This window comes from Asparagus officinalis, chromosome 8 (genome assembly GCF_001876935.1).
Source record: "Asparagus officinalis chromosome 8, Aspof.V1, whole genome shotgun sequence".
Taxonomy (NCBI): Eukaryota; Viridiplantae; Streptophyta; class Magnoliopsida; order Asparagales; family Asparagaceae; genus Asparagus; species Asparagus officinalis.
In genome coordinates, this window is record NC_033801.1 from 23,794,803 (window position 1) to 23,810,788 (window position 15,986).

General features: G+C 37.9%; 2 protein-coding genes across 2 annotated transcripts; both read left to right on the forward strand.

The window, feature by feature from the left end:
* LOC109821008 lies at positions 110-4,541 on the forward strand. The gene is made up of 8 exons (XM_020387202.1): positions 110-441; positions 513-632; positions 1,796-1,898; positions 1,986-2,033; positions 2,765-2,862; positions 2,981-3,095; positions 3,822-3,904; positions 4,014-4,541. The coding sequence occupies exons 1-8, from the start codon at positions 358-360 to the stop codon at positions 4,539-4,541; spliced, it is 1,179 nt and encodes a 392-aa protein (XP_020242791.1). The 5' UTR covers positions 110-357.
* LOC109819859 lies at positions 5,653-7,729 on the forward strand. The gene is made up of 3 exons (XM_020385806.1): positions 5,653-7,025; positions 7,078-7,137; positions 7,208-7,729. Exons 1-3 carry the CDS (start codon positions 5,765-5,767, stop codon positions 7,711-7,713), a joined length of 1,827 nt encoding a protein of 608 aa, XP_020241395.1. The 5' UTR covers positions 5,653-5,764; the 3' UTR covers positions 7,714-7,729.

The following is a 15,986-nucleotide window of genomic DNA, read 5'->3' on the forward strand; positions in this document are numbered from 1 at the left end:
AAACTCCCTAAGATGTAGAGTTTCACATGTTCAAAAAAGTTTCATCAGAACTTTGGAAACCTTTTATTTTATTTTAAATAAAGGGTTTTCAATTTGTGGAACTTATTAAAGTTCAGGGGTGGCTTGTCAAATCTTCAGACGGCCCAAAGCTTAGAGGGTCTCCTGTAATTATTTTTCAAGTTCAAATGGGACACAAATTACAGGAAGATCAGGGAGTTTTCATGAAATTTAGCAAGAAAACAGAGACAAAAGAGTCAACCGCAGCAGCTACTACCATCTTTTGCTCAGAAGAAGCGAGAGGGAAAACAAGAAAAACAAGAAAAAGAAACAGAAAATCCCAATTCCATCATATTAGAAATGGAAAATTTGGCACAGAGGCGTCTGCAATCGATCGCTCGCCACTTCATCTCTCAAGAACTCGTCATTCACGATCTCAGCCCAGTACATTTCTCCCCTTTTTTCAATTTTTTTTAATTTTGTCTTCTAATTTTAATTGATCCAATTTATTTTAGAACCCTGCAAGTGCCGCAGTTTCACCGTCGCCGGTGATCATAGGTGGCATGGTGTTGGATGTCCACGCGAAGCCTCACAAGGGTAAAGATGCAATCCCTGGAACTACAGCCCCCGGAATGGTAATCAAATTAATTTTAAAATTTATTGTTATTTGGGTATTTTAATAAATATTTCATTACATATTCTATTTTGTGAATGAGTGTAATTGAACAATATTTCCATGTCGTGCAACAAAATGCCTTCTTTCTTTTCCAAATCATTGAGGAAGTTTTGGAGGGTCAAAATGGTCATTAAGGATTGATACTTTTACCAACAAGTCTTCTGTGTTGGTTAAAAACTACTAAATTTGGCAGCTCCAAGGGGATTTTTCCACATAGGTTTCACCCTGGTCAATTTCTGGAGGAAGTGGTGTACAATGGGAATGCAGATCACTACGAATATCCTCGGAACTACCCAAATGGGCAGGGTGCAATGTCTATTTTTCGCCCCTCCCCAACCCATCAAAGGTTGAGAACTGCCTGCTTGCATGCGGGAGGTTCGGAGGGGACACATACTTTGTAGATAGAGAGGAATCCACCAGTGTCACAGCGTTAGTGAATAAGCAGTAAGCAAGTAAAGATAATTTTAATTTGTGGTATGTGCGTGCGTATACAAGTTAGTTGCATGAATCATTTTGCAAGAAATCGGTATTCAAGTTTGCATTTGATGTTCAGTCATCTGGTTGTCCCTCAGTGCATCAAAATGAAAAACGTGAAGATGAGCATTGCAGAAGCTAAGAAAAACCATAATGCAAGAAAAATAAAGTTTTCCACTTAAATTTGGATAATTCTCGGCATAAGTCAGAAAAGAACTATTGTCTTGTGAGGGGAGAATTACTTTTATTAGAATATAAAATTATAACCCAACCCTCATCAAAACTTTGGAGTTTTGGTGTAGTGGAATGGATTATTGACATGGTATTGGAGGAACCAGGTTCAAATCTCACCGGCAACACATTTATATAGCAGATTAGAAATACATTGCTGCGTGAGTCAAGGAATAGGGCCATAAAAAAGGTCGTTCAACCTACGGGATTAGGAGCATATTAGAAAATAAACTTATAACCCTCAAGCCTCATCAGGGACTTCTTTTGTAGTGGAAGGGACCTTTGACAACTTCAATTATTTAATGGTTGTATTTCCTATTTAGCTTCAATAATTTGATAATTGATAATATGGGGGAACAATCCAAAAAACTTAGTTAGATATGCTATGGTTTAAATTTTTACTGGGGCATATTTCAGGTTAAGTTAATACATGGAGGAGTAGCACGAAATGTAGCTGAATGCATGTCAAAGCTGGAAACCAAACCTTTCATTGTTAGTGTTGTTGGAATGGACCCTGCAGGTGAACATTTAACTTTTCTTTAGGCATGGATAATCTGCTGTCTCTTCGTTTTGTGAATTCATGATTATTGTGTTTACGACTTTCCAGGAGAGATATTGTCGAAACACTGGGAGTCAGCCGGACTTTCTACCGAAGGTAAGTACAATTGTTCGTTTAACTTGATGAGTAACATTCTGATGATTATTAAATGAAGTTTTATACTTTTTATACTCGTCACTATAGGTGTAGTAGGTAGATACCTGTCAAAAAACATTAAAACAAATATGAATCTGTGGCATGTTGTTCGGCATTTATTGCTAACATATAACTCAGTCTCTCTATTCCCCCCTTCCTAGAGGCTATTTATTAGTTGAGAGACTTTCTAAAGGCTGCTTCTTCGTGTACAAGCTCAATTTAGGCGGCGACCGCCACGGAGAAGCTCGTCCCCTATTAGCATTTTTCCATACTAGGAGGTTCACACGGATAAAGAGGGTTCACTGAGTTGCTAACTGGTTGTAAACTTTAGCCAAATCTTTCATAGAGCTTTATGCTGCATATCAACCTTATTTTGGTAGAAAAAGCCTTCTTCTCTATAGAAATCAAGACTTGATGCAGATCATTGCGATATTCACTTGCACACTTAGCACCATCTGATGCAGCCCTGTATACTTCTCGCTTCAAACTCTAGGTCTGAAGCTACATCCTCAACTGCTAGCCCAGCTTTTTTGCATGTCTTCTTTTTGACCTTCTTCAACTCAAATTCAAGTGTCTGTATTGAAGGATCAACTCTAGTCTATACTGCACAGTATCATGCACTCTAATTTAAGAATATATTCTATTGAATGTTCATTTGGCTGATGGAACTGTATGTTTAAAATTTTGTTTAGGAATTCTAAAGACTCGCAGTGCTGCAACTCCTGCTGTATCAAACACATTTGACTATCGAGGGGAGCTTGCTGTGGGTGTAGCAAGTGTTGCAGCAGTTGTAAGCGTTGAATACTTATTTTTCTGCAACTGATCCACAAATTTGTAGCTAATTTGGTCCTTTGAAGTATGAGATTGATCACCTAATGTTTTGTGTTATGCACATTGGCTTTGTGCAGGAAAGGTTTGTGACTCCGGAGATCATACAACAGTTTAGACACACAATATGTTCTGCGCCAGTGTTAATGGTTGATGCAAATTTGCATCCTAGATCACTTGAAGCTGCTTCAAAGGGTATGGCACCCACCATCTGTTTATATCTTCTTTCCTACCATGTGATTTAAGTGCAGTACATGCCAGGTGTTTATTTTCTTTTAGTTTAACCTTGTAGAGTTCGAGTTATCCATTGTATAGCAAACCAATAAAAAGGGAACTTTGTGAGTCCTGCTGCTATACAGGTCGGTACTCATCTCTTTTTATATTCCTCTAGGCAAGTTAACACTCCAAGCAGTGATTGTCAGAGTTTTGTCTGGGACATAACTTAGACCTCTTGAGTGACATGATGTAGGAGGATACTCATCTATGGAATCCAACCTTTCATATCTAATCTTCTTAGTCTGAAAGATAATCTGACTAAAACCTATCTTTTTGAAGTCCATCCCTGTCTAAATTTGTAAGTACAATCCCAAATTTCTGGAACCGGCTACATAAAATAATCTGACAAGAAAAGGTCTTTTAAGGCTTTTGTAATATTTGCGGCTCATATTTTATCAGATCCATGACCTTTTTATCGGCACTTCAAGTTGATGGAAGATGCTACTCCTACGTCTTGCATTTGTTTACTATTTCATTCACCTTATTCTGATATTTGTACGTAATTATGAATTAAAAAATGTTGCTACTGTTTTGGTATTGATTGTTACCAATCTATTCTGTAAATCAGGCCATGAATGATACTGGGATACTTGTTCCTCTGGACGTATTATGTTCTCATTCTTCACTTTTTGTCACATTTTCCAGTAGCAGCAGAAGCTGACATACCAGTGTGGTTCGAGCCTGTCTCAGTTGCAAAGGCTACAAGAATTGCATCGGTTGCCAAATATGTGAGTTTAAGAAATCCGTTGTGAGTGAAATTCTGTACTTACTGTGATGCCAAAAAAAAATGAATGCTATAATTCCTTCACTTAAAATTGTTTGTGAACTGTTGTGCAGATAACAATTGCTTCTCCGAATGAAGATGAGCTTATTGCTATGGCAAATGCTTTATCTTCTGAAGAAGAATTTCGAGCTATGAAACAGAAGCTCACGAGAATGAAAGAGGAGTCAATAGATTCATCTTTCCATATTCTAAAACCGGCTATAAGTCTTTTGTTAGAGAAGGGAATTAAAGTGCTAGTTGTGACTCTTGGTGCCAATGGCATATTCGTATGTTTCAGAGGGGGAGCCACTTTTGTTAAGCACCCCTTAAAGAATTGCAGAACTCCAGATTCTAAAATGCATCTTTATAATCTTATGCATAAAAGCCTTCCTCCTAAGTGGTACACTAGTTTTCTGAATTCTGGTTCGAGTGGTTCTCGTTCATATGCCTTTCATCTTCCAGCATTTCCTGCAACGGTGGTGAGCCTTACTGGAGCTGGTGATTGCTTAGTTGGTGGAATACTTGCATCAATTTGTAATGGTTTGGATATGATGAAAAGTGTGGCCATTGGTATTGCTGTTGCAAAAGCTACAGTTCAGTAGCAGGTATGAATTCAATTTGTCAATACACTACAGCAATACATTGATTTACTGCATTTCTGTTGCTTGTTTTTTGTGTGCCTATGTTCAACTTTTCTCTCTTTTTTTCGTTCTTATCATTATAGATGTTATTATGTTTTTAGTCTCATTCATGTATTAATCAAAATTACACCATAAAATACCCATCATTATGCATGTTCTCTAGTGACAATACTCTTGAGTTTGCTTCTTATTAGGGAATTTGACACGTCTTATGCTGGCACATGTCTCAGGCACTATAAAAGCTTTTAAATTACACACACACACTAATTGTATTTGTTTCCTTTTCTATTTTAATTCTATTTACTTGATTCGTGATTTGGGAGCTAGACTTGTTAGTTTCTCCAAGAGAACTTTCTAATGCAAATAATCTTATTTGGCAGCTGAAGCACACAAAGTCTTTATGAACGGGAGGCAACTTATTTTTGATTAAGAGATTATTTTGGACAAAGTCTCATCAGAAAGATTTTATTCTTTTGGACCAAACTCTCATTGTCGACGTGGTACTCAAACTCAGTAATTTGTGCAGATAAACGTTTGTACAATTGTATGAAAGATTTAATGCTTATTGTAACAAATTTTCGTCTTACTTGTTGCCGATGAAACATGAAGTGCTTGTAACAGAAGGGAGGACAATTTCTTCAAGAGAAATAGAAGGGAAGGCAGAGGGTTATTTAACTTCCGTAGAGACATGAGGATGAAGTGCAAATACATTTCAAAAAACAAGAGCTGAATGCCATGAAAATATAGTTTGCTTTCTAACAACAATGCGGATTGTGATGTTGATAAACCAAGAAGGTCTCAACGAGTGGCTAAGAAAAATCCAAAGTATTTGGATTAAAAAGGGATTTTACTTCATGAGTCATGCAATGGGATTACTTGACAAGTTACAAGGAAGAAGTCCAAGTTCGTTAAACGTGTCCACTAACTTGGTTGCTGAAGAATAGGATAAGTAGTTAATTTATGCTATTTTGTTGCCACTAGTCTATCGTGTCCTATTTCTTAGAGATATGACCTAAGAATTAGGATTGGTTGTTAATTTCCATTGTTATTTAAACTCCTTCCCAGTTGTTAATATGGTAAGCTTATTTTCAATCAAAACACCTGTGGTTTGTTCTCACCCGAAGAGAACTTGTTTCCTAATATTGTTATAGCTTTGACTGGGACCTATCATTGGTATCAGAGCTATGGCAACCAACAAAGAAAGAATTGAAATCCTTGAAGCTGGACTAGGAGGAGTTCAAGATAGTCTGAGCCGAATAGAGATCGGTGTGGCTGACAAATTCACTCAAATTGAGATGGCCATCAGCAAACTGTCAGAAGTTCTACTGGCCAACCGAACTGCTTCATCCAGTAACATTCTTGGTGATCCGCCTACCAACTCTCCTATTGGGCGCCTCCGCAACACAGTGGAGGAGACTCGAGATAGCTCTGAAGGAGGACGGCCATTGTTCTTTTCCAAATTAGCTAAGCTAGAATTTCCTCGTTTCTCTGGAGACGATCCAACTGAATGGTTCACAAGAGTGGATCAATTCTTTGAGTATCAAAGCACTCCCGAACAGCAGAAAGTGCCCTTAGCTTCCTTTCACCTTGAAGGCGAAGCAAATCAATGGTGGCAATGGCTGAAAAGATCCTATACGGAAGAAAATAAGGAGGTAACATGGGGGATTTTCCAAGAAGAGCTATGGGCAAGATTTGGTCCTACCGAGTGTGAGGACTTTGATGAAGCTTTGTCGAGGGTAAAACAAATGGGCTCCTTACGTGATTATCAGAAAGAGTTCGAGCGTCTCGGTAACCGGGTACAAGGCTGGCCACAAAGAGCTTTAGTGGGGGCATTCATGGGTGGTCTCAAGCCAGAAATAGCTGATGGCATAAGAATGTTCAGACCAAGATCGCTGAAGGAAGCCATAAGCCTTGCGACGATGAGAGATGAGCAATTGAGTCGCCAGAAAAAAGTTATTCGTCCTTTCAGCCGATCCATTGCCGACTCTCCTTCTCCAGTGAAGTTCAAAGGAACTACTCCTGTCAAAAGGCTCACTTGGGATGAAATGCAAAAGAGAAGGGCGCAGGGGCTATGCTTTAACTGTGACGAAAAATTTATACAAGGGCATAGGTGCCGAGGGCCTCAACTTCTACTCTTAGATGGTAGCAATGACAATTCGGAAGATGATGAAATTGACGACTCAATGGAGCAGCCACCTGAGATTTCTCTACATGCACTTTCGGGTTGGACAGCTTATAAGACAATGCGGGTGATGGCGCGGATTGGACCATGTGAAGTGGTGGTCTTAATAGATAGTGGGTCTACTCACAATTTTATTAGCAAGAAGATGGCTAATTTGTTACAACTACCTGTACTTCCAACCGAGCCATTCAACGTTAAAGTGGCGAATGGAGAGCCATTAAAATGCCAAGGCAGATTTGAAAATGTCCCAATTATGCTGCAAGGTATTCCTTTTGTCCTCACTTTATATGCCCTATGTCCCAATTATGCTGCAAGGTATTCCTTTTGTCCTCACTTTATATGCCCTACCTTTAATTGGATTGGACTTGGTCTTAGGTGTCCATTGGTATTCCTTTTGTCCTCACTTTATATGCCCTACCTTTAATTGGATTGGACTTGGTCTTAGGTGTCCATTGGCTGGAGCAATTGGGAACAGTTGCATGCAATTGGAAGAAATTAACCATGGAATTCCAGTGGGATAATAAAAATCAAAAATTAGAAGGAATTGACACACACTCAATCCAACCTGCAACCATGAAAGCCATCACCAAGGAAGCACGACACGGAGGATCCATGTTTGCTGTTTCTCTTCAACCCACATCAGATTCCACATCATTGAGTGTCGAACCAGAGATGAGCCAATTGCTACAGAAATTTGATGATGTCTTCCAAGAGCCGACACAACTTCCACCTACCAGAGAAGTCGATCATCACATCAATCTGAAAGAAGGCACCGAGCCGATCAATGTGCGACCATACAGGTATGCCTATTTCCAAAAAGCTGAAATTGAAAAACAGGTTCAAGATATGATAAAATTGGGGCTTATAAGACCTAGTACTAGTCCATTTTCATCTCCTGTTTTGCTGGTTAAAAAAAAAAGATGGCTCATGGCGATTTTGTACGGACTATAGAGCACTCAATGCTGTGACCATCAAAGATAGGTTTCCCATTCCTACAGTTGACGATATGTTGGATGAGCTTCATGGGGCATCTTATTTCACCAAACTTGACTTAAGGGCTGGTTATCATCAGGTACGAGTGCACCACACCGACATTCAAAAAACTGCTTTTCGTACACATAATGGTCATTACGAGTACTTAGTTATGCCATTTGGTCTTTGTAATGCACCATCCACCTTTCAAGCCATTATGAATTCCATATTCCGTCCACATCTCCGCAAATTCATTCTTGTATTCTTTGATGACATCCTCATTTATAGCCCCAATTGGATCATGCATCTTGAACATGTTAAAATAGCTTTGGAAATATTAAGGCATCATAAATTTTTCGTCAAAATCAGCAAATGTGCTTTTGTCTTACAAGAATTGGAATACTTGGGTCACATTGTGACGGCTCAAGGAGTTAAGGTGGATCAAGGGAAGATTCAAACTATGCTAAATTGGCCTAAGCCTACTAATGTTTCTGAGCTGCGTGGTTTTTTAGGACTTACAGGTTATTACCGCAAGTTTGTCCGTAATTATGGCATTATAGCAAGCCCTCTCACTAACCTGTTAAAGAAGGGCCAATTTGCGTGGTCAGACGAAGCAGAAACTGCATTCCAAGAGCTTAAGTAGGCCATGACTACTACCCCAATACTTGCTATGCCAAATTTCAATGAACCATTCACCATTGAATCTGATGCTTCGGGTCACGGCATAGGAGCAGTTTTGAGTCAACAAGGGAAGCCTATTGCATTCATGAGTCGAGCTTTGGGTTGTTCTAAATTATCATGGTCCATTTATGCGAAAGAGATGTTAGCCATAATTCACGCAATACGACTGTGGAGACCATACTTGATGGGCAGGAAATTTTTCATTGAGACCGATCAACGAAGCCTCAAGTATTTGTTAGAACAACGCATAGCCACACCTGAGCAACAAAAGTGGGTGACTAAACTTCTAGGTTATGATTATGAGATCAAATACAAGCCAGGGCGGGAGAACAATGCTGCAGATGCACTATCACGTGTAGCAGGTAGTCCTAGTCTTCATCATTTGTTTGTTTCTCAAAATCCATTGTGGGATACAATTAAAGATGAAGCTATCGACAACCCTTACATGCAAAGAATCAGCAAGCTTGCAACTGATAATCCCGGCAATCCGTACAGATGGCACAATGGTTTGGTTTGTTTCAAGAATCGAGTGGTAGTGCCTCCTCAATCTAACGTCATCTCACAGATTTTACAAGAATTCCATGATTCTCCAGTTGGTGGGCATTCCGGTGTACTCAGGACATACAAGAGAATCTCACAACAATTTTATTGGCCATCCATGTACCAAACAGTGCAGAATTATGTTTCTTCTTGCGATGTGTGTCAACGAACCAAGCACCAAACTTTATCACCAGCGGGGCTTCTACAGCCATTACCAATTCCTTGTCAAGTTTGGGACGATGTTACTCTCGATTTCATCGATGGCCTTCCACCCTCTAATGGTAAAAATTCAACTCTTGTTGTTGTTGACAGGTTAAGCAAATCAGCACACTTTATGGCTCTTTCCCATCCATATACAGCAAAAATAGTGGCTGAAAAATTTATTGAGGGGGTGGTGAAGCTTCATGGCATGCCTTGGTCCATAATTAGTGACCGCGATCCTATATTCATCAGCAATTTCTGGAAAGAATTCTTCAAAATGTCAGGCACCCAGTTGAAGATGAGCTCCGCTTACCACCCGCAAACTGATGGCCAAACGGAGGTCGTCAATCGCTGCCTTGAACAATATCTCCGCTGCTTTGCTCATCAACAGCCTCGCAAATGGCATTCCTTCCTTCCATGGGCTGAGTTTTGGTACAATACCACGTACCATATCTCCACCGACATGACCCCATTTCAGGCTCTCTATGGCAGACCACCTCCAACAATACTCCACTACCATGCAGGCCATTGTCCAGTCAATGAAGTTGATCAAAGCTTAGCTTCTCGAGATGCGTTGTTGCGGCAACTCAAGGAAAATCTGTGTGCGGCTAACAACCGAATGAAACAGCAAGCTGATTCCAAACGCAGGGACATTCAATTCCAAGTTGGAGATTTGGTGTTTTTGAAATTGCATCCTTATCGGCAGCAATCAGTTTTCAAAAGAGCATATCAAAAACTTGCAAGCAAGTTCTATGGACCATATATGATTGAAGAAAAGATTGACAGCACGGCTTACAAACTCAAACTACCACACGGTTCTCGTATACATCCGGTGATTCACGTGTCCCTCTTAAAAAAGAAAGTGGGTGACGCCATTACTTCTAGCTCAGACTTACCACCAATGGCTGACGACGGTGAGTTGTTGCTAGAACCAGAAGCAATCTTGGACAGTCGCTGGGTTACCAAAGGATCCAAGTTTGTAAAGGAAAGCTTGATCAAATGGAAACGACTTCCACCAGAAGATGCAACGTGGGAAAACACGCAGGACTTTAATCACAGGTTTCTGAATGTGAACCTTGAGGACAAGGTTCCAGTCAAAGGGAGGGGTATTGATAAACCAAGAAGGTCTCAACGAGTGGCTAAGAAAAATCCAAAGTATTTGGATTAAAAAGGGATTTCACTTCATGAGTCATGCAATGGGATTACTTGACAAGTTACAAGGAAGAAGTCCAAGTTTGTTAAACGTGTCCACTAACTTGGTTGCTGAAGAATAGGATAAGTAGTTAATTTATGCTATTTTGTTGCCACTAGTCTATCGTGTCCTATTTCTTAGAGATATGACCTAAGAATTAGGATTGGTTGTTAATTTCCATTGTTATTTAAACTCTGATTTCACTTCATGAGTCATGCAATGGGATTACTTGACAAGTTACAAGGAAGAAGTCCAAGTTTGTTAAACGTGTCCACTAACTTGGTTGCTGAAGAATAGGATAAGTAGTTAATTTATGCTATTTTGTTGCCACTAGTCTATCGTGTCCTATTTCTTAGAGATATGACCTAAGAATTAGGATTGGTTGTTAATTTCCATTGTTATTTAAACTCTAGCACGCCTTCAAAGATAAAAGTTATCCGCGTACTCTTTGCATATCTCACGAGAATTACGTGCGGTTCCGTCTGATTTCCCCCCTTTTTCAGTTAATTGATTAGTTCTTTTGTATTTTCAGAATATTGAATTTGTGCTAGAAGCGCGAAATATAAATTGCCACTGTTAAAAAAAATCAAGAAAACCTCTTCAAAATGATCGTAACTGTTAAGTTTCAAGAAAGAAAAAAATAAGGTAAAATACATAACCCAGCATAATTGATAATTTATAAAACCATCTATTTGATGGTGAAATTACGAAAATAGACTGGTTGGGGAGGAGAGGGGCCAGCTAACGAGGGTGAAGTGAGGTGAGTTGAGATGCAACAATGATGCAAGGAATGGCATATCTTTCGTGTTTCTTAAATTAAAAATGACATATGTTGGTACATCTATTCTTCTATAATAATGAGAGGGTCCAAGATTCACTATTCATACTACAGTAAATTATTGTGCTATTGTTATTGTATCACAGGCAGGAGGATCCAAGATTTGATATTCATGTCACAGTTATTACTGTAGTATTATTATTGTAGCAACGGGAGGCTGTAGCAGTTTAAAAAAATATTACTGTAGCATTTAAAAAATTGCTACTGTAGCACTTACGAAAACTGTATTTGAATATAGAATTACTGTAGCGGAAATAAAAAAATGGAGGTCGTGCTTTGCACGGGGTGCGCACTAGTTATAAACTATAGGACAAACGTGCATGTATAAAATATTTCCTTGGAGGAAAAGACCGTGAAGTACTTGCAACTGAGAATAACAAAATAACTACAAAATAACCAAGTGTTACATTCCAGGGGTTTTGGAAGTTTTCAAAAAGTCCTGGGGGTCGTAGGAATAAATCTTGTTCGTTTGGGGGGCTAGAAGCAAATTTCCCTATTAAATAATAGATTATTTGACTATTCAAGCCTAGTTATTTTACCTATATTCGTATATAAATTTGTATCCTACAAAACCTTTATAAAAATACCCATTTCTGTTCACAACTATCTATAACCTACTAGAAATAGATGACACAATACATATATCCACATCCTATGCGATGCGGATGTCAATATATCCAAGGATGCACGTACTTTTTTAGGTTGTGTGTGGTGTGGGGGGTGAACTTTTAAAGTTGACCTGTGATTAACTTATCCTAGCTGGTAAGGTTGTATTTGGTCAGGATACGGCTCGAACATGATACTTACAGCTTATCCATCTTGGATATGGATACAAATGCGGATATAAATCGATAAGAAAAATTCATAACCATATCCACTAAAGTCATATATGGATATAAATATACATGCGGATATATAAGCGAATATAGATGCAGATACAAATGGATATGAGAAAACTAGATAGTATTAAAAAAATATTAGTTCATGTGATTAAAAAAATCATTAATATGTTCATTATATCTGAAAAGGTCAGATTAAAGATCTTGATCATCAAAATTAACCTCAAAATCTCTATAATCTAAGGATTAAAACTATCGTAACAATATGACTAATATATTTTCGGATATATCGATAGAGATCCAAATATTTCACTACGAAACCATATCTTAACTTATCCTATCAGTTATAAATTTGAGTAACCATATCTGTATCCTAAGGGATACAGTTATGAATATTTGCTTGGATACAGATACGGTTTAGCACCCTTACCAGCCGAGCCAAGAACAAACCAAGAGTGGACTTAGAAGAAAACGGAACTAAGTTTTGTGATTCAAAAAACAATCCACAGACTTCATGTATCATTACTGTATACTTCAAAAAAAAAAAGGTTCTTTAGGTATTAGCCCATTGAGGGTATTTTGTATTAGTCCCTAAAGTATTTATATTTTGATATTAGTCCCCCAAATTATCTTAATATGTTGATATATTAGGCCCTCTAGTTAGTTGGTGTTAACTGTTAACGTGGACGAGAATGCAATGTCTTCTCTAACTTTTTTTCTTGAATGGGCAATTATACCCCTTTCTTCCTTCCCCTTCGACCTCTCCCTCATGTGTGTGACATTACCAATGGAGGTGGTGATGGTTGAGAAGGTGAGCATACTGACCGAGAAGGTGATGAAGGTGGAGGAGATGATGGTGGAAGAGACAGAAGGAGAGAATACTGGAGGAGAATGGAACAATCGTGGAGTAGATTAAGGTGATGGAGGAGGTGATGAGAATAGGGTAAGCCCCCATTCATTGTTAGTGTTAACACAATCATGATTAGGGTTTTCATATTGATCCCTCAAATCATATCACTTCTTGCAAACAGGTCCCCTATAGTTAGCAATCGTTAAATTTGAAGAGAATATTCCGTTAAATCTGAAGAGGATGGATATTCATTCTAAACCAACTTTTGAAAGGGATGTCCAATTATACCACCTATATATACCACCTATATTAATCCAAAGTCAGTTTGAGTCTCAACCCAATAAGATCCAAACCCATTTTAAAACTCTGTTCCTCTCAATGGAGACCGCGTCTTTCTCCTGAATCATTTATATTTGACCATCTCTTCCCCCTCATCCTCTCTCAAACCCTTCCAATCCCCAAAAGACCTTCATTTAATAGCCCTAAAAATGAAAAGTTCTCTAACATTACAGCAATCGCAAATCATTCCCAAACTTAGAAAGGGCCCAAACTAATCTCAAGAGGCAAAGCCATAGACACTAGCTTCTCAAAATTCTGAAATGGGGGAAGAACTTCACTAGGAAAGATTTAGGATTAGGGGCTGTTTGGTTCATTTCCTAGATATAGGGAAATACATTTCCATGTACAAAAACACAAGTTTTGAGTTTTTTAAACTTTTCCAAGAAATAGATTGTTTCGCTTTGGTTCGCAAAAAAAATGATGGGACACCAATGTATTTATTTTTATTGTGTTTGGTTCGCATGAAAAAAAAAGAAAACTTTTGTTTATATGACAAAAAGCTGATGTGTCTACAATTTTCGTCGATTTCACGAGATTGAGGAAGGAATTGGGGGAGAGAAAAAATCTGATGTGGCGGCGATTTTCACCGAGTTTCCCTTCTTCAACCCTTATATATATATATATATAGTATATATATATATATATATATATATATATTATATATATATATATATATATATATTATAATATCATTAAACAAATTGTATATACATATTAAAAAATAAAAATACTATATATAATTATATACTGGGCCGAGCTGGGCCGGGGCATCACCAAAGGCAGCACGGGCCCTGGTTAGGCCGGGTTGTCCGCCAAATGGACACCCCTAGTTATATCTAAACAATTTTACTAATATTTGAATCCATTGATATTAATTTAACTTCATTAAAACGCTAATGAAGGGAATATCCGTCTACTTCTCCATTTCCTTGATACCTTTCGTCGTTTGTATACTTATTATTTTTTTCCTTGAATGCTTGCATGGAGGCTAGTTGCAATGTGTCTGCTTTTCTTACAGACATGACAATGGACACGTAGGACTAAGGTTGAGATGGATTATAATTTTAACAACTCCAAACATGTTTACTTGCGATATTATACGTGTTGCACACTTGTCATATTTAAAAACGGATCAAATTTAGAATCCTTCCTACCATTTTTCTACTTAAACTAATATCTAAAGGTATTGGTTGAATAGGCAAGAGCTTTACATATCCATGCTATTCGTTTGAACATCCTTACTTTGTGTACCTATTCAAGGAGAGCATTATTCTGTGTGCACATTATTGCCATTTAATGGGCCATCTTTTTTTTATTAAAGTAAAGAAGGAATATCCTGGTCTATAGAGGCAATTCGGATTAACCCATCACGAGTGATCGACTGGTTGGAAGATTTTAATTATAACTTTCACGATTTTGGGCTCGAGCCCGAACTGGGTTTATCAAAAATTAAAAAAAAAGGATTTATCAAAATGAAATTATAATCTAGTTTCTAATAAGAAGAATTAGAGTATAATTTGGATCATGTCCACTACAGTGAATAGTGGGGAGACTACCGACTAAATTAAATCAATGGATATAAAAAGAATGGTGATCTCTCCACTACTGTTTGATAGTTGATTCATTACATTTTATCCATTTTATACTATTATGCTTTTACTTTTAATAAATACATTCTGCTAATAATATTTTTATTTTATCTAATATATAAGTAATAAAGAATTTACTGAATAAGAGTTCAAATTGAAGATTATTTCAAACCCAAAAGTCTCTAATGAAGCCTAGAATGCTAAAATCCAAAGCCTACAACAAAGTCTAGAAGCAAAATCCTCAGCAGTTATCACTTTCTAGGTCAGTAATTATTAATAGCTAGTCTATAATTGAAAGAATAATCAAATCTGGAAGAAACAAAGTTAAATTTGTGGCCGTGTGACGCCCCTTGGGTTCACACAAGGTTGCAGTCCGAGTAAAACCAGGAAATGTCAAAACCTGCCATGCACCCACAGGCAATAACATGTTTCACCATCACAATTTCTTATCTCTCTAGGTGGAATCAACAACATGTGTAGTACAAAGCAAGTAAAAGGTTATACCAGAATCAACTGGATGAAGATAATAAAGATTAAATTTATATCTTCACCATCTAAACATGTTGGAGTACATAATATATTGTCTGAAATAAATAAACTGAGTTCTCACAAGTCTCAAATCAAAATGTCTGACAAGAAGAAAATAGGCACACGGCCTTTACAACTTCTAGAGTAAAACTCTCAAATGTCTAAACAGAAGTCTACAGTGGAGTCAAAGGGGAATATAACTAAAATATATGGCTGAAGCTAAAGTGCATCGCGTCAAACCTGCGACTCTCGGGCTCCTGGCTCGTTACCTGAAAGGGGGAGGGACAACGAGCAGTCAAAGCGCTAGCGAGCAACATCACAACAAACCCCAAGGGATAGGGCTCTTTTATATTGAAAATACAAGAATACATAATATATATAAATCATTTACACAAACATTTATGGGGTTTTAGTACTTGGGGAAATACAACACGAGCATAGGTACGTCGGAGCGAAATAATCCAAACAAAGGAAACCCTCATGTATATACTTGTATCTCAAATCTGTAGATCCCTAAATATTAAACCGAGGTTGGTATAAGAAAATAAATAAAGAAAAGAATACAGTACTCATCTCCACCAATAAAGTGGAAAGGCATGACAAAAGCTACAATAGGTGTCATACAAACCTTGGCCAGCTATCATGTCCCAGCCTT